Genomic DNA, 20,319 nt, shown 5'->3' on the forward strand with positions numbered 1-20,319 from the left:
GGCATCTTAGTTGGCTATGTTGTTGGGACACCCAACAGAAGAGTCTTTAATCTATCAAACAACAAGTTTGAGGTGGTCTGTAACACGGACATTACTAGTTACAAATCACCAAGGCCTAGCATGGGACCGGCAGAGGCTTTCGACTATGATAAGTTATTCAAATCTTTTAATGTGCCTTACTTAGATTTTGCAGACATTGATGAGAAAATGGCCTCACAGATGTTGTATGACGAAGAGGAGGACATTGTGCAACGGCCGCAATACAGTGAAAATCAACCGAGCTCGTCTAGTGCGGTTGAAACTCTAGCTGTCTCGAATGAAGATGAATTCTACAATCCATTTCACACCCAGCCTCACCCTGATGAACTCTCTTCAAATCTTGACAATGATCTGGAAGTCGGTCCGGTACAAACCACCAAAATTCACAAGAACCGTCATTTGGAAAATATGATCGGTAATCCTTCTGATGGTGTACGTACTAAAAGAAGTTTGGATGAACACACATGTGTGTATGCAAACATTAAAGACACGGGTATTATAAACGAGTGCTTGTACACCTGCTTCATCAGTCAGATCAAACCAAAGAATTATCAAATGGTACTGAAGGATAGCTCGTGGGTTCAAGACATGCAGGAAGAACTGGCACAGTTTGAGAAGATGGAAGTATGGCAGTTAGTTGAAAAACCGCAAGAAGTGAACGCTATCGGTACAAAGTGGGTTTTCAAATGTAAGAGAGATGAGAAGGGGATAATCATTCGCAACAAGGCAAGATTGGTAGTTAAAGGGTTTAATCAACAGGAAGGAATTGATTACAACGAAGTGTTTGCTCCTGTGGCCAGACTGGAGGCAATTCGACTGTTTCTGGCATTTGCTGCACACAAAGAGATGAAAGTGTTCCAGCTGGATGTGAAGAGTGCGTTTCTTAACGGAAAAGTCGATGAAGTGGTATACGTAGAACAACCTCCTGGTTTTCCTAACCCAGATTTTCCTGATCATGTGTATAAACTGAGCAAAGCATTATATGGGCTACATCAGGCTCCTCGTGCCTGGTACGCAACTTTGTCAGATTACTTGTTAGAGAATGGGTTTGAGAGAGGGAAGATCGACAGTACCTTGTTTGTCAAAAGAAAAGAGGGTGATTTTCTACTCGTTCAGGTTTATGTGGACGATATCATCTTTGCTGCCTCTAGAGTTACAATGTGTCAGGAGTTTGAAGCAGTCATGAAGAAAATGTTTGAAATGAGCGCCATGGGAGAATTAACTTCCTTTTGGGTTTGCAGGTAGATTAGAAAAAAGATGGTATGTTTATTCATCAAACAAAGTATGTCTATGATGTGCTTAAACGCTTCAAGATGGATGATAGTACTCCATTCGACACTCCTATCTGCTTCAACCACAAACTGGGTGCTGAATTCGACAGTGATGAAGATGTCGATCCAACTCAATATCGGGCAATAATTAGTTCTTTAATGTATCTAACTGCGTCTAGACCTGACATTATGTTCGTAGTTTGTCTTTGTGCTCGTTTTCAGGCAAACCCGAAGGAATCACACATGAAGGGAGTGAAAAGAATCTTGCGGTATCTTAAAGGAAAGCCTAAGTTGGGACTATGGTACTCGAAAGGGGGAGAACTGGATTTGTTAGCTTACACCAATTCTGACTATGGAGGTTGCAATCAGAACAGGAAGTCAACAACCGGTGGATGTCAGTTTCTCGGAGGAAGATTGGTGTCATGGCAGTGCAAGAAGCAAACCTCTGTAGCCATTTCCACCTGCGAAGCAGAATACATGGCAGCATCGAACTGCTGCTCCCAGGTTTTATGGATACAACAACAAATGCGCGATTATGGTCTGAATTTCACTCAAACTCCTATTTGCATTGATAACACTGCTGCTATCTCAGTTACTAACAATCCCGTTAAACACAGTAAAACTAAACATATTGACATTCGTTATCATTTTATACGGGATTGTGCTGAGAAGAAGTTAATTTTGCTTGAAAATGTTGATTCTCTGGATAATTTTTCCGATCTTTTTACTAAAGCGTTTGACCGATCCCGTTTTCAAAATCTTGTTGAGCTTAATGGGATGATCAATCCCGAGTAACCGTGTTTTCTCTATTATTTTATTATAAAAAAACATCACTATCGTTTAAAATTATGTCAATTGCTCAAGTTTGAAGGACATATCCAAGGATATGTTTGGTCCTTACTTCTACGTGTAGATTATAAGGATAACCATTAACCAGATGACTGAAAGTGACCGGGGCGGTTTATGATGGGTTTTTATTGTTTCGCTTAAAATTAGTCGTTCATACTTAGTCAGAGGGACACATACTCGTATGTGGTCGGTCTGGCTGATTCACTGGATCTTCAGGATAGCCGTTTACCTAAAGACTTTGACTTGATCGGGGCGTTTGAATTTAAATTTTTTTAGGGAGATGATATAATTTTTCCAGTCTAAAACTTCGCAAGAAGTTTCTTTAATGGTGTTGAATGAAAATTGATCCAACTTTGGAAAGTGATAGATAAAATGTTTTTGTGTGCTTAACTGGTGAAGTAATTAGGCCTAAAAGACTCTAGAACAGTCATTGTATGTTATGGTAGCTTTCTATGGTGCGTAAAAGTAGAAGTGATACAAACTAAATCTTCTCGATTTAATGTGGAGAATCATTCTGAGTTGTGCATGTCTCCATATACATCTTTCCGAATGATAGGCAGAAAAGTGAATACCCAGTCATACATGAGCCCGTCAGTGTTCTGATTCCCGCGAAGATAGTGTTAAGTATCTGCGGTGATCCAGATTCGAGACTTGCAGTTGTCTTAGATTTGCTGTTGTATTAATATATTAAAAAAATCTCTCTAGTTATTATCGATAAGCCTTTTTGAAGCTAATTTTGTTACAAATATCTAGAAAGAGGCAAGATAGAATATTTAAAAGTATAAGAAAGATCGGGAAGACGACTCAGAAGATCGACGTGTGCTCATTGATTAATCAGACACTACGGGTCGAAGTCAACTCGGGGTGACTTGGGGAAAGCCAAATACGCTTTGAGAATAGATAGGAGGCATCACAATCTCTCATGTGATGTCCATCTAAATTTTGAGCTTAATTGAACCTAATCCGTATCACAGAAGCGATGAAAACCATACTAATTTTTATACCTGCCTACAACCTGTTTCTTTATGTCATAATACCGCTGAACATGGATCTGTGTGACAGCCACTTAATTAGTACGATTCCTGTTCGGATCTTTTCTAAAATATGTAGGTTCTCGTCAAGACTGAAATTTGATCCCGTTTATTCTATTATTCAAATTTTCGTTATGTATTTGGTATTATGTTTAGACTTTTACACTTTTGGTTACTTGGTTCTTTGATCATTAAGTTTAAATATTTTTCGGAGAATTTTAAAGCGAAGTTGACCGTTGGTCAACTTTATGCGTTTCTGTTTATAAGTTATAATAGGCGAACTTAACTTAACGGCAAAGTTATCAAAAGAGGCGATGTTGACCATGCGTTGACTGAGCGAAGTTGTTTTTGGGCGAAGTTAACTCAAACTTCGCCTCTGGGGCTTCTCTACACTATATAATGCGAAGCGGTGGTCAAACTGGTCAAATTATTTTCAAAACTCTTACCCTCTGCGAACTTATTCAACTGAATCAAACACCTCTATAATTTGTTTCTCGTCCGTATTCAAGGTTTGTAGGATCCTCGTGGCTCATAATTTTATTTGGATGTTGCTAATCTGTTTCTCAATGATCTGTTTTGTATCACTTTGCAACAAACCCTTAACCCTCCTTTATCAATCAGTTTTAAAACTGTTTTGGTGAAAAATATATATCTCTGAATCTTAATCGGACAACGTCATTCATGTTTTTACTCTCTGATCAGCCATTCTTTGCCCTAACTGGGTGTGAAGTGTGCGCCTTTAAAATGGCGAAGTTAGGGTTTTGGCGAAGTTAACAAGTTCGCTACTCCCTTAACTTCGCTAACGATAAAACTTCGCATGTTCCATGCAGGGCAAAGTTGTAACATGCTATCATACTGAACTAATCTGGGCCGTTTGTTTTGCAGATATGGCTGCTGTGGCAGGTGCTGGTGGCGCGAGTGGTGATGAAGGTGGAGATCATAACAGACAGTTCTTTCTGGGTCACAACATGTATATCACCTTAGATCCGGATGCTCAAGGAATTGATGATTACCGTGAGATCATTTCGTTTCTCATACGCTCAGGCATCTTTCATGCTATTACTACTACTCTTCCGATCTCACTACCGAACATTGAAGATTTCTGGAACACGGTTGAGTATGATTGTCGTGTCGATCCATCGGTGATGCGAGCTACTGTAAATGAACAGGTGGTACAGTTCTTGGAAAATCAGATAAGGGAAGCCTTACAGTTTGGGAATGAGACGACTGAGGACCCCACAGACTTTCCGGCTACGTTCAGAGATGGTGCGTTTTTGCGTATGGGGTATTCGGGTCCGTTGGGAGACTCTCAAAGGAGAAAAGGATTTTTGTTAGATTAGTGGCGGTTCCTTATGCACGTGATGATAGTGTGCGTGTCCGGTCAGAAAGCTGGTACATATGGTATGGGTGCAACAATGCAATCGGCAATGACTGCTTTGACTTACAACAAGCCTTACAGCTTTAGTCGGATTATTTTTTATGAGATTGATCGTCAGAGACGCGCGGTGGCAAGGGAAAGATTTTTGATGTACCCGAGATTCTTGCAGATGATTCAAAACCATGAAGCTCCCAATCTACCACAACGACATCCCATTTCGTTTGTGGAGAGTGTGTCTAAAAGGATCTTTGCACAGTGTAAGTCATCGAGTGCTCGTAGCAAGCCTGAACTCCGTCCGAGGCACACTGCATTGTTTGGTTATTTGGTGAATCCTGCGTATGTTGCTCCTCCAGGTGATGAATTTCTTGATCCGGCACCGCAACAGGCAAATGTTCCTCAACCACCTCCTGTGGTTCAACCACCACCCGGGGTACAGCAAGCACCGCCTGTTGAGCCTGTTGCAGCTCCAGAAGAACAGGTTGACCTTGAAGTTGCCTTCGAAGGACAAGGGTTCTTTGACATGGAACAGGTTGATCCAGCTGCTGAAGTTCATGCCTCAGTAGCAGAGGCATCTGGTGTAGATGTTTCCATAGTTGCTACATTTGTGGCGGACTCTGAGAGAACTGACTCCGACTCCTCCACTGACGATATAGTTGAAGCACAGCAGATACTTGCCCGACAAGAAAGAATTCATAGCAAGAGGAAGAAAGACTCGGATGATAGTGAATCAGACTATGAGAAGGATTTATAGCGTCTGGTACGTAGATCAAAGAAGCAAAGGGCTGGTGAAAGTTCAGGAGTTGGTGAAACTTCGAGAGTTGTTCGGTTTTCTCCACCATCTTTATCGAATATGACTATGTTACCTGCTTCTTCGACTGTTACACTGCCAATAACCTCAAGTGTTCCTTTGGTGACCACGTCATCATCATTTGGTACTCCTCCGACCTCGTTTCAGTTTACGGCCCCAGAGATTGTCTCTCTACCACCACCTACCCTTACTCCATCAGAGGTGGTGACTATGTTTGCTGAGTCCACACTGGTGTCGACTACTGGTTCATCTGTATTGATGCCATCCTCAACTCCTACTCAGCATACACCTGTTATTCCCGCAAGCTTGGAGATCCCACTACGGTTTGCTCTGGCTACCTCTCCCTTGAATGTTGATTTTGATTCAAATTTTTCTGATTCGGAGAGGATTGCAGCTCTTGAGAGGGTGGTTACTGAACTGTCACGGGTAAATATTATTCATTCTGAGACTATTAATCGTCTGGTGGCACAAAATCAGGTTCAGACTGCACTGCTTATTGAGCATGGTAAGATGTTTGATCGGCTTAAAGAGTTCTTAGCATCTCAGGGGGAGTATAGTTGCAAGGGTGATGAGCTGAGAACAAAGAAGGGCAAGACAGAGACGATGATCCCAATGCATCAAAAGGTGCAGGTGGTGAGTTGCCAAGAACTGAAAAAACTCTTGGGACTTCCACATCTTAGGGGGGGAGTCTGCTGGTCCGTCAAGCAGTACAGGTGGTGATACAGTGGTGGTTGTAGATGATGAAGGGGTTTTGGGAAACAATGATGAGGAGTTAGTCGATGATGTGTTAACAATTGATGAGATGGAAAAGATTGGGGAAGAGATAGAGATTGATAGTGAATTGGAATAAGGGGAGATTGTTGATGATGGTGTAGAGCATGATATTCCAAGTGCCGATGAGGTGAAGCTGAGTTTAGATGAAAATGTGTCGGATGAGTATGAATGGGAAGAACAGCCAAGATGGACAGAAGGTTTTGCTCAGTGGTTCTTCAAGACAAAGAAGCCTGCGGTACCAACAATGTTCAAGAAAAGCTACAATATCAAGGGCTATGCTGAGTTAAAGAAAGGTATTATATGTTGGTTGTATGATGAACAGCTGAAATTGTTTGTGATTAAGCGTTATGATGCGGTTCAGTACTTTAAGAAGGCTTTGAGATTGCTCAACACCTTGCCTGCGTGTGAGATGAAAGATTTGGCTCAGTTGAGATTGTTAAATAGAAGTGGTGATAACTTTGCGGATTGGGTTGGAAAGATCGTATGGAAGGAAAGTGTGAAAGAGAAAAAGTTTGAATTGTTGAAACCACAGAAAGGGAAGTTAGTCGAAGACAAGGAAAGAGGCATGTGGACTGATGGGAAACCTTGGATGGTGATGAAATACAAGCCGATTCGTTGCTTGAAAGAGGTTCCGATGAAGATGATGCCCAAGGATGTGTTGAGGGATCTCAAGTGGTGGTACGTTGACTGCAAGACTGCTGAAGCTGTTATGGAAGATGAGGATGAATAGGAGATCCTGAGAGTGTATGATCCCATGCACTTGGTTAATTTTTTTAAAGCTGATTTGCAGGTACTCAATGATAAGAAGATTTTCTACATTCCTGCGTGGAAAGATGAAGCTAAGAAGTACCAGAGGGTGGTCTCTGTCTGTGTAAGACAGGGCGTTCATGCTTGAAGACGGAGAGTACGTGATTTTTGGATTACCAGACACGAGAAAGAAGATAGAGATATGAATCTACTGCCAAAGGGGAGTCTGTTGGTGCATGGTGCCAGTAGTTCGGTATCTCGTGTTTAGTTGTGTCTGTAATCATTTATATTGTTAGTTTATATTGAACGTGTTATTGTATGTTCGCTAGTGTGTTAAGCGAACTTGAAGGATTAGCGAAGTTATGACAACTTCGCCTAGTATGTTAGGCGAAGTTGTCGAGTTATATAAACTCATAACTTCGGGGTTTTGGCTAAGTTTTTGGTTTTTGAACGATTGGTTTTTGGTGATTCTCTGAATCACGTGTTAGCAATATATCAAGTATTATCTTATGTTCTTGTGTGTTTGCTTATATTCAACGTATTAATCGTCTCGACACTCGTATCGAATACGTGGGGATTCTGCACCCTCGTGTTACGAGATATTCCTGTGTAGATCCGGCTGGGAACCTACACAGCCTAATCATTCAAAGGCTACGTGGCCGCAGCCTAACTGTCATAACTAGTTTCCCATTAAGGGCTACATATCTCGGAATTGTGTGTGTAGGGCAGTGGTACGTGGACCGGAAGTAGAAATGCTTCCGCTGAGCTTGTAGAGAAAACTATATTTGTATTGTAATGTCATTCAAATGTTTTATATAGAGTCATGCGTGTTCACCAGCATATAGCTGACGTATTTTTTCCCCACATTTCAGGGAAACAGATTAGCACAGGTAGCAAGACATTATAAATGTTCATGGAGTTAGATGTTCACAAGGTAATGATGGCTCAGTTTTAAATTATAAATATTTAAACATGGTTAATAAATCAAACACTTGGATATTTATTATCCGAAAAGTTTTTAAATAAATTAATATTTTATTATAACCAAAGTCTTTCACTAATAATAAACCGCAACTTTCATACATTTACAAAATAGGTACCAACTTGTGGTCACACGCTTAGGCCCTAAACCGGAGTGTGACATAACAGGAACCTCCTCAAGAACAAAGATGCCGTTGAGTGCGTCGTCCTTTTTGATGATATAGCAGCGAGCTATGAGGGGCACGAGGGCAGAAATTCTTCCACGTCTTCAAGAAGAGTACTTCAAGTCGATTCGAACAGTAGCATGCATGTGTAAATTGATGCTTTGAACAAACTCGTTAGAGATCATACTGTTAAGAATGTCATGAAGTGTGAGGTTTGCCGAGGTGGTCATGACACCATTAACTGTCTTGTTAAGTCTGGTAGCCATTAGGAGGAGATTGACTTCGTCAACAACCACATGAGGTAGCAAAACCCCACCTTCAGCGGGAACACTGGATAGAGAAATCAAAATAACTATCGAGGGGGACAAGCCAGTGGTTACCAAGCCCAATACTAAACCCAGCATCAAGAGAATCTATTCGGGAAGGGGGTTCAGGTCAGGATAGTTCAAAACAAGTGGGGAGGGAGGAGAAGAAAGCCTCACTGGATGACATGATGGCGGGGCTGCTGAAGCGTGATGAGAGGTACCGAATGACAAATGAACCAAAATTGGTGGAACATGATGCTATGTTGAAGAACTAAGCCACGTCTCGAGCTAATCTTGAGCGTCACGTCAGAAAGATTGCCAACCAGCTATCCAAAGAGCACCAAGTTCACTACCGAGTAATACTGAGAAAACCCCGAGAGGGTTCGCTAAAGCAGTGATTACCAAGAGCGGTGTAGGAAGAGAAAGAGAGCCAACTATCCGAGAGGCTAATCCTTCGAGAGTCGTCCCACATGTGGTCGATGATGAGGAGCAGGTGGAAGATGAGATCCAGATTGAGTCTCCTCCTGCCGAGGCACACCAGCAGTTCCAGCAAGAACGAAGCTGGCTGATAAACCATCATCATCATGAAACCCACCTCTAAGAGTCTATAAACCGAAATTGCCTTATCATGGGAGACTTTGAACGAAAAGAGATGAGGAGAAAAACTCCAACTTCCTCGAACTTTTAAAACAGCTTCACCTACATATTCCTTTCCTTGAGGCACTCACTCAATGCTCAAATATGCCAAATTCATCAAGGACATTCTTTCAAATTATGAGAAGCTAGCTGAGGTCTCTTCTATTTCGTTGAGTGTTGGGTGCTTTGCGGTGCTGCAGAGCAAGTTTCCTGAAAAGATGGTCGATCCTGGGAGTTTCGCGATTCCCTTCATCTTAGGCGCTGATACAGTTCGACATGCTTTGGCCGACCTTGGGCCAGCATCAATCTTATTCCGTATTCAGTGTTCAGTAAGTTGGGCCTTGGCGAACCGAGGCCAACCCGAATGAGTGTCCAGCTTGCTGATCATTCCGTAAAACACCCACAAGGGGTGGTCGAGAACATGCTCATTCCTATCGACAAGTTCATCTTCCCGGTGGAATTTGTCATTCTGGATATGAATGAGGATGATAGTGTCCCTCTCATTTTAGGCCGACCATTCCTTGCAACTGCACATGCGTTGATCGAATTCCATGAGGGTAAATTTATTATGAGAGTTGGGGATGATAACGTCAACTTTGACGTAAGGTAGTCACTCAAACACCCCAAGTTGGTGGATGACTCCCTGTATTTCGTTGGCACCATCGTGTCACATGTGCGGGAGTTTTTCACTGACATCTATGGATAACCTTCCTTGGACCCATAGATTCTCAATAGGGAGATTTCAGAGGTCGAGATGGTCGCCATGACCGCTCAACCATTGATGGATGACACCGTGTCACCAACCATTGATTCAGAGTCAGCTGTTGAGATCATGCGAGACGATCTGAGGGACCGACCTTTCATTCAGAGCCATCCTCCTTTCATAGAGCTTAAGGATCTACCCGCTCATTTGAAGTATGCATTTTTGGATGAGAGGAAGCTACCAGTCATCATCGCGTCTGCCTTGACAGAGGTCGAGAAGTTGAAGTTGTTGAACGCTGGAAGCGCACAAGGAGGCGATAGCATGGAAGATTATCGAAATCAAAGGGATTAACCCCTCATCTGCACTCATAAAATCCTCATGGAGAATAATTTCAAATCCTTTGTTCAGCCTCAATGAGGCTTAATCCGAAAATGATAGAGGTCGTTAAGAAAGATATCATCAAACTCTTTGATGTGAGAATCATTTTTCCCATCTCTGAGAGCGCCTGGGTGAGTCCGGTCCAAGTGGTTCTCAATAAGGGTGGCACGAATATTGTCACTAATGAAAGAAACACGTTTATTCCCACTAGGACCGTGAACAATTGGAGAGTCTGCATCGACTACCACAGACTGAACGATGCCACTAGGAAAGATCACATTCCTTTACCCTTCTTGATAAGATGCTAAAGCGTTTGGTGGGTCAGCAGTACTACTGCTTTCTGGATGGTTTCTCCGGGGATTTCCAAATCCCAATCTCCCCGATGATCAGAAGAAAACCACATTCACCTGCCCCCCTACAACACGTTCACCTGTAAACGCTTGCCCTTTTGATTCTATAACGCTCCAGCCACTTTCTAGCGATTTATGGTGGCGATCTTTTACGACTTGATCGAGGATTAGATGGAGATCTTCATGGACGATTTTTCTGTCTTTTGGATCTCTTTCGATCATTGTCTCTCCAACCTTGATAGGATGATGGCTCGTTGCGTCGACACTAACCTAGTCCTCAACTAGGAGAAGTGTGCTTAATGGGACGCGAGGGCATTGTTTTAGGACATAGGATCTCGAGTGCCGGGATCGAGGTCGATCGAGCTAAAATTGAAACCATATCTCCATATATCGCTTCTTAGGTCATGCTGATTTCTAACGCTAGTTCAGCTAAAATTGAAACCATATCTCCGCCTATCGAGCTAAAATTCCGAGACCGATGACCAAGCTACTAGAGAAAGAGGTTCCATTTGTCTTCTCTGAATGTATCAAGGCGTTTGATATTCTAAAAGACAAACTCGTTAACGCCCTGATCATGATTGCTCCTGACTGGCCATTGCCATTCGAATTGATGTGCGATGCGAGCGAATATGTTTTCAGAGCATTTGATAAGTTCCACCCTATCTACTTCCACAAGATCTATTATGAGAATCGGACCCTAAACAGTGCTCAAGAGAATTACACCACCACCGAGAAAGAGGTGTTAGTTGTGGTGTTTGCATTTGATTAGTTCATGTCATATCCTGTTCTGTCCAAAACAGTCGTCTACACGGATCATGCTACCATTCGTTATCTTTTTAGCAAGCAGGACGCTAAGCCTCGTCTTCTCTGACGGATACTGCTGCTTCAAGAGTTTGATGACGAAATGCGTGACAAAAAGGGGGCCGAGAGTGTGGTGTCCGATCACTTTTCACGTCTTGAGAGCTGAGATTGGAGATTCTGGGGTCAACATAAATGACCATTTCCCGATAGAGAATCTCATTTTTGTTAGAGTCCAAGATGACGGCTACCCGTGGTTTGCCGATTTCGCGAACTTTCTCATCGATGGGTCCCTCTCTAGAAGGATGGCTCATCAGAAAAAAAAAGAAGTTCTTTCCTGACGTAAAATTTTACATCTAGGATGACTCGTTTCTTTTTTGTATAGTGTTGATCAACTAGTGAGGAGATGTGTGGATGTTGAAGAGGGGTATCAGATTGTCAGAAACATCTCTTCCCGAAATGAGATGCTCCAAAATGTTATTCAGTTTTTCGAGATTTTTGGAATTTGGGGTATTGATTTTGTGGGACCGTTCCCATCGTCTAAAGGTAACAAGTACACACTCGTGGTGGTTGATTACATCTACAAATGGGCCGAGGCCAGAGCCTTGCCCACTAACGACGCACGAGTTGTAGTGAGATTTCAAAAAAACCTCTTCTCTCGTTTTGTTGTACCAAAAGCCTTGATCAGCGATCGAGTACTCATTTCTACAACGCGCTGATGGAGAAGGCGTTACAATGCTATGGGGACACCCACCGGCTTGCGACTGCCTACCACCCACAGACTAGTGGACAAGTAGAGGTGAGTAACCGAGGCATCAAACGCATCCTTGAGAAAATGGTCGGATTTAATCGAAAGGATTGGTACGACAAATTAGATGATGCTTTGTGGGCTTTCCGTACGTCGTACAAAACTCCAATCGGTTCCACGCCGTTTCGGATGATTTATGGGAAAGCCTGCCATCCGCCTGTTGAGTTGGATCACCGTGCTTCTTAGGCACTTCAAACATTTAACCTCAATCTTCCGACTGCGGGAGTTCACTGTTTCCATCAGATACACGAGTTAGAGGAACTCCACGATCATGCCTATGCACACTCGTACAATTATCAGTTGAAGACCAAAGAGCTACATAATAGGAAGTTTAGAGGTGATAAACAATTCAAGTGTGGGGATGTCATGCCCTTGTTCAATTCCCGACTCAAGTTGCATCCGGGAAAGTTGCGTTCTCGATAGTATGGACCATAAACAGTTAAGGAAGTCTTTCCCTATCGAGTGATCGAAACTGAAGACAATAATGGAAGCTTCAAAGTTAATGGTCACCGTCTGAAACACTACATTGGTGAGAAGGAAAGCATGGAGGAAGGCGAGGTTTTGCGCCTTACATATCTTTGGGTTAGACGTGAGAGAGGGGTCAGGCTAAGGACCCGTTAAACCAAGAACTCTTGGGAGACAGGCCGAGTTTTTGATTTATCTGTTTTTATTTTTTCTTGTTACTAAGGATCCTCTCGATTGAAGCCGCTCGTAATCAATATCCATTCGAGCAGCTCTTTTGAGGGTATTCTATGTGTCTATATTAATATAAAAAAACTAAAAAAATAAAAAATAATAATAAAAAACAACAAAATCAGGGTAAAGTATAAAATTATAAAAATACAAAAACATTTTTATTAGTTATCCTTGTTTTAGTTGTGTACGCCGGTATATGCGAGCGATTTTGCTCAGTACAGGTTACATCTTTCCGCATGATAGCTATGGATGACATTTTGGAACTATTCTCCCAAGGTTGTAGCCGCGAACGAAATGTTATACGGCCGTTGATGCACAAATTATGAAGTCATGCACATAAACAAGGGGAGTAATACGTTTTTAATCTTATTATTTGCTTTTATTTCTAGGTTATTTTATTTTTATTTTTTTTCCTAATGCTCATCGGGGAGGATTCTTCGTTCAAGTTTGGGGATGGGAGTGTATTTTACTTAGTTGTAAAAAAAATAGAAAAATTGTTCAAAAATCCAAAAAGATTTTAAATTTTTTGTCCCTTGTTTTCAATTTTTTGCATTAAATAGGAAATTATATTATTAACGAGTGTTCTTGACAATCTCTTGGTGTTTTCTTAATATATATATATATATAATAAATAATAACAGTTGCGTATATAATTTGTGATGTGTCGGTAGGCCCAACTAACCATGAAAATTTTTCCTTTAGTATTTTTAATTGTACCTTAACAAATTCATAAACTTATTGGGTTCTCATCTTGGGGGGGGGGGGGGGGGAAGCGGCGAAGCAAAAATTCAATATGATATAGGGTGGATTACCACAATCTTTTTACTTTGATGTGGTGAGAATTGGGTGCACTTAAAATCTAGCACATCACTCATTTTATGAATATAAATTGAGTGGTGGCGCCCCGCCAAAAATCCACCTTTTCACGAGCTTAGAATTAGGTATATATGTAAGGTATTATTAAAAAAACAGAGAGAGAAAAAGAAGAAAATAAAAGAGAAAGTACAAATAAAAGATGAAAAAAACATCCAAAAATAGCAAAAGATGCCAAAGTTGTCCATACTAGACAGGGCTGGGTGACTCTGAGGTTATCGCTATTGGGGCTTAAAAGTTCTTAGTCAATAAATAATTTTTTAGGTTTATATAGGACAAAGTCCAATAATATCTTGGATCAGCTCGTATGACCATCACATGACCAATCATTCATAATTCCATCTGGTTCACTCTCTTTTTACCATTAAAGAGGCAATTGGTTACGGTGATTTGTCGGACCATTTTGCATCAGTTCTAGCCAAGCTAGCTCTTTGTGTTTGAGATACGGTTAAGATTAGCTGCCACTCTTGAGTGAGGGTTCCATAGGCTTATAGATGATCATTTGAACTTAATGCTAAATACGACTGGGGGCTCGATGGTTTGGTGGCTGGGTTTAATGTGGATCAATATATCGGCAATCATGGTTAATGCGTCCCTTTGTTTCTAATTTTTTAACAAAATATAAATAAAACTTAGAGTTGTTATTTTCTTCTTGCGTATCATCCTGTGCAGTTTACTTTTTCAATGGTGAAAAAGGTTTAAGTGTGGGGATGTTTGATGTGCTATGGAATACACACATATTCGTACTTGTTTTAGCAAGCTTTTCGTTGTGTTTTAGCGTTTTTATTCGTTTCCGATTGTGTTTACATTTTTATATTTGATGTAGGATCATGGGTGATAAGATCAAGGAAAACAAGTCTTAAAGTGATGGATATAGCTCACCCGAGGATTGAAACGAAGATGGAATGCATATACAAGTATTACATGTTATAAAAATCGAGAAAAACTAAACCAGGGTCTGGCCGCGCCACACGACCAGGTTAGCTCTGGTTTGCCGAGCATGGTGGCGCCCCCACATGTCGAAGATGCTTCCAAATCCATCAACCCATCTATTTTTCCTATTCGTTCCAGGTCCGACCGGTTTTGACCTATTTTGACTTGTTTATCAAGTTTAAACTCATCTATATATAGTTATTGAACCCTATGTCAAAATATTCATCATTCCAGTCGTTATAGACCTGTTCCAGACGAAATATGAAGAAGAAGGAGCTGCTGATTTAAAGTTCCATCACCCGGTTGTCGGTTTTGTGTATTTTAACGATTGAGTTCGTTTTTTACCAAAATGGGTGGAGGGGGAAACGTATTTACCAATATAAGTTATTTTAAAACTATTTACAAAAATGGGGACCTTTCTTTTCTCACTCCTTGTTATTTAATTATGTACCTCTAGGGTTAGAAATAAAAAAGAAAAAGTAAATCAACACCAAAAAACGAGTTTTGGCACCTACAGCATGTTTTCGAGGAACTAAAATGAGTTTTAATTTTTATTTTCTTAGTTAACTAATTATACTTATTTTGTTTTTATTTTTTATTAGCTACAACTTAAAAATCATCTAAATAAACTTCAAATTAAGATAAGAAACGTAAAAATCACACTAAACAAGCATTTCAAACTAAACGGTCTCAATATCAAAGACAAACAAAAATAAGAACGTCAAATAAAGTCAGCTTAATAATATTAAGTACATTGTTAGGCTACGTAGACAAACAACCAAGAATTAAAAGCTATCTAGACATTGTTAGGGCTTATTGTTAACACTGACCGTAGGGGTCAGTTCCTTGACCTCTCCTATGTTAGCTCATCTTTCAACTACGTGTTTGCACCTGAGTCATCCTATAGCCGTTAAATCATCCTACCTAGGTGATTCGTTTTCCATTATCGTTAAATCCCCTTAAGTTTTCCAGTTAGTTTCGTTAAGTTGAGTTATTTCTTAGTAATCTAGTTAATTAAATTAGTTTAAAATAAATAAAAATAATAAAATCAATTAAATATTATTAGGTAGGACTTGGATTAGGGTTTATAATATGAGACGTTCTCAGGTGTCTTCAAGTTCGATATCCAGACTTTCCTTATCTTTGCTATATGCGACCTGTACACTTGTCGTTTGTGTGAAATATGATAGGTTTGTTTTTTAAAGCTTAGTTGCGATTCATGTTTATTATTTATATATATTTTCGCACATTAGATACCTTAAGATAAAATTAATAACAAGACTATTTGTGTTTTGATGTTATTTTTTGAGATATTTGGTTGTTTGGGAATTAAATTGCAATTTGCTTGAACAAGGAGTACTTTATTGAAAATTTGTGTTTAATAAATAAATTAGATATTTTTATATTTAAATTGTATGATAGTACTTTGTGAGCTGTTAACCAATGGCTCGCACCCCGGCATTCCGCCATAGGTTTGGGTGTGACAGCTATGCCAATGGCTCGGTATTTGGCTTCTGCACAGAACGGGACACAACAGACAATTTCTTGGATTTCCATGAAATCGGAGTACCTCCTAAAAGAAGAACATACTCGGAATCACAATAAGTAACTAAGTTTGTGCCTTCCTCCTTCGGTAGAAAAATGCCTTGACCAAGAGTCTTTTTGAGGTATCGTAGTACTCGTGTAGCAGCGTCCATGTGTCTTAGTCGTGGATCAAAAACGAATTGGCTAAGAGCGCCTACCGAATAACAGATGTCTGGTATAGTTGTTTGTAGATATAACAACCGTCCCACTAGCCTCCTGTATTGATTAACATCAACCTTTTCATCTTTTTCCCTTTATCATGCTTCAAATTTTGTTCCATAAGAAATGCATTCAGATGGCATCCTAGTAGGGCACTAATTTCCAAAATATCCAATGTATATTTCTTTTGACATAGTACGAGACCCTCAGGTGTTTTAGCCACTTCAATCACCAATAAATACTTCAATGTCCCGAGATCTTTGATGCTGAATTTTTCATCAAGATGAAACTTCGTACTTTGTATTTAAGTGGCATTTCCCACGATAATGACATCATCCACATATATTAGTGCCCCCCCAACAAATGTGTTACCAGTCTTGTAAATAAACAAAGACGGGTCCGCCTTGGACTATTTATAATCGATACCAAGTAGTGCCGAACTGAACTTGTAGTACCAGTTCCGTGAAGCTTGTTATAAACCATATATGGATTTTTGAAGTTTTAAAACTAGTGTTTCTTATTTTTCGCCAAATCCTTGAGGAATCTTTATGTACACTTCTTCCTCAAGATCACCATGCAAACATGCATTTTTCATGTCTAACTGTTGAATTACCACCTTGCTTTACTACAACAGCCAAGAGTGTTCGCATGGTTACCGATTTAACAATCAGTGCAAACGTGTCGTAATAGTCAATACCTTATGTTTTTGTGAATCCATTTGCTACCATTCTCGCCTTATATCTTTCAGTTTCTTCATTCGGTTTGAACTTGATTTGGTATACCCATTTTGATACAATTTCCTTCTTCCCACTTGGTAGGTTCTCAAGTGTCCAAGTTCCATTTTGTTCTAAAGAACGTATTTCATTTTTCATGGCTTCTCTCCAATTCACATATTGCGCAGCTTGATAAAAAGTCTTTGGCACATCATGCATAGTGATGGTCGAAAGAAAAGCTTTATGAGAATAAGAAAAACTATCGTATGAAATGTAATGAGCTAGAGGATGTATTGTGGAGGATACTTGACATTATAATCATTCAGGTAGGACATACGTGACCTATTTGTTTGCTACTTAGGCTCTTCAACGTGTTGAGGAGGAGTGTCTTGATCTTTATTTGTTGCGTTATTATCTTGCACGACCACCTCTTTGTCATTGCAATGCATGTTGCTAGTATTTTGATCTCCCGTTATTGGTTCTTTATCTTAATTGTTGTCAATGTTTTCAATATCTTCTGGTTGCCCTTCCCCACCTGTGTTCTCATCAGTGTTGTTGGTTTCTCCCCCTATCCCATAACTTTGGGAAGGGATATCTTCTTCTTGGTTAGCAAAATAGGGGTAAACAAATATTTCATGTTCTTAAACCCAAGGGTTTGGTTCAACTTTATCAATTGAGAAAAAAAATTTCAATGAACGTGACATCTCTAGTCACGATCATTTTTCTTTGCTCAAGATCATAAATTTTATAACCTTTGGTATCAGTAGGATATTCCAAAAAAATGCCTGGTTTTTCTCTCGGTTCAAACTTTTCTCTTTTAGGTATATATATTTCCGTAATAGGCTAGGCACCCAAAAACCCTCATATGATCACAATTTAGACTTTGACCAAAAATAATTTCATAAGGTATCTTTTCACCTATGGCACTGGATGGTCTCCCCAAAAACTTGTTAGAAGATTGGCCTCAAACCGCAAATAACGAGCAAATTCTAAGAGGTGCCTATGCTTACGCTCTACCACCCTCATTTTTTTGTGGGGTGTGAGGGCAAGTCGTTTCTAGGACGATGCATAGTTTATTACAAGAATCCTTCATATAGTTGGAGGTGAACTCTCCCCCATTACCACAACTGATTTTTAATGATTTTTTTCCTAACTGAGTTTGGATCATTATATAATAGTCAATCAAACATAAACATGCACTTGCCTTGTTATTTGTATTTGATTAAATAAACCCAAAGTGTCCTACTATAATCATCAACAATTGACAAAAAATAGATGGCCCGAGAGAGTGATGGTGTTCTATATTTTCCCTAAGTATCACAAGGAATTAAATCAAAACATTCATTTTTCTTAATGAAACTAACCGGAAAAGGTAAACGAGTAATTTTTCTTTGACACATGCGTCACAAACGTTGTTCACAAAATTAAAATCAGTCAACACGTAAAAGTTTCATTTTGAGGCATGTGCAAGTCGTTTGTGCCATGCATCCATAGTAATCTTCATTGCTTTCTTTCTTCCTATATCCCCCCCCCCCCCAATTCGATACAAACCTCTGCTGCAATTACCCGCTCCAATCAAGTTTCTCATCCTGAAACCCTGTATGACAAAGAAGTCAGGAAAGAATGTTACGGCACAATATTGATCCCTAGTTAATCTACGAATAGAGTGAGTATTGCAACTAAAATTGGGTACAAAAATTACTCATTTCATACATAAGCCCTCTTTGAATAGAAGATCACCCTTATCCTTCAACGGGAATGGAATCTCCATTATGGATGGTGACATGAGCCTCATATGCATTCGTATTCATGTTTTTGAGTAATTTATTTAGGTGTGTGATGTGTTCGGTGGCGACGTAGTCAGCAACCCACTCACAATTCGTATCCTCTCTACCTGCCATGTTGGCTACTGGTGGTGTTTTATCACCTGGATCAATGTTGTTTCCTACAAAATAATTCAAAAACATTTTATATTTCTCTTCAGTCATTCTTGGTATAGGACATGGTCCAGCCTCAACCATAACAGCTTTGGGTTTGGTCTTTTCCTTCTTCCTTTTTTTCCTGGCCTCCACTCAGGAAATCCATTTCTTTTAGAACAACCATCCTTGTCATGGTCATCCCTTCCACAAAACGTGCAATGACCATTCTTGTTATCAGTCATGCCTTTGTCAGGTTTTTGCACCCGCACCCCCTTTTGATTTTGATTCCCTTCTTGACGGCCTGGAAAAAGGGCTAGAAAAGCTACGGATATCTTGATTGGTCCTCTTGGAACTAGAGATGAGACGTTGTTGTTCATCATCAAACACCAAGTGGTACACGATATTAAGAAGCGTAGGCTTCGTTGAAAGGAGTTGTGTACGTATGATGTATAACTCTTCATCCAGCCCCATAGGGAATTCATGCGTCCTTTCTTTCTCCCATAAGTCTACCAGTTTCTTCCCAAGCCCAAACTAACATCCACCACAAGTGCAGCAAGGTGTGGGTAGAACGTTTTCTATTTCATCCCATAGAACCCTTAAATTCAGGAAGTATGCAGATACCGTTGCACCGTCTAGACAAGTTATTGTCAAAGATTATTTCAATTCATAGGCTTTTGGTGCGGTTTCCTTTCCAAATCTTTCGAGTAAATCGTTCCGGATCTCAGCTACAGTCTTCGCATATTTAACACTATTGCGAATATCCTTCTCCATGGCGGTTGTTAACCAACCCTTCACCATTGCACCACAGCGCATCCAGGGCATGTAGTCGGTTGTGTCCTTTTCTAGATTCTTAATCGAGACATCAAAAAACCCGATCTTATTTTTGGTGAAAAGAAAGTTTGTCATCTCCTGCACCCAATCGTTGTAGCTCTTGTCTGTTAACACATCGTTGACATGCATTTGTGTAGGGTAGTTGGAAGCGTGTAGGTAGAATGACGAAGCCATGTGATCGATGGCTCGTGGAGTTTATCGTCGGCCACGAGGTAGCTGGATTAGGGTTTACAGGTCAGGGTATCGGTATGCTCTAATACCATAAAGAATTGGTATTGAGGAATAATATTTTGCCATTCTCATTGTCACGTACAAATATAAATTACATGAAAATAAAGGAATTAACAATCATGCTACCAAAATATTGACTAAACATTAGGTAGGTGAATAAAGTAAATAAGAGAGGACATACGTAAATGATTTGTTTCCAATATGAAACCATTATGAGGAAACTTACGGAGCCTTGTTAAGGGTGGATGGAGTGGTCTCGTGGGGGGGGGGTGTGAGGAGTGAGCGCCCCACCATTTGTGGTCTCGATAAAGGGTAACCCTGATTGAGGTGTATTCGTCGGTCATCCCAAGCTTCATTTTT

At 40.3% G+C, this 20,319-nt stretch overlaps 1 protein-coding gene across 1 annotated transcript; it reads right to left on the reverse strand.

The window, feature by feature from the left end:
- Positions 1-19,551: 19,551 nt before the first annotated feature.
- LOC143612643 (uncharacterized) lies at positions 19,552-19,902 on the reverse strand. Its single transcript, XM_077086578.1, has one exon. It carries the CDS (start codon positions 19,900-19,902, stop codon positions 19,552-19,554), a length of 351 nt encoding a protein of 116 aa, XP_076942693.1.
- Between the last annotated feature and the right edge of the window lie 417 nt (positions 19,903-20,319).

Source organism: Bidens hawaiensis, unplaced genomic scaffold (genome assembly GCF_021521415.1).
Source record: "Bidens hawaiensis isolate Kalapana, Puna unplaced genomic scaffold, B.hawaiensis_p1.1 tig00035129_1, whole genome shotgun sequence".
NCBI classification, from domain to species: domain Eukaryota; kingdom Viridiplantae; phylum Streptophyta; class Magnoliopsida; order Asterales; family Asteraceae; genus Bidens; species Bidens hawaiensis.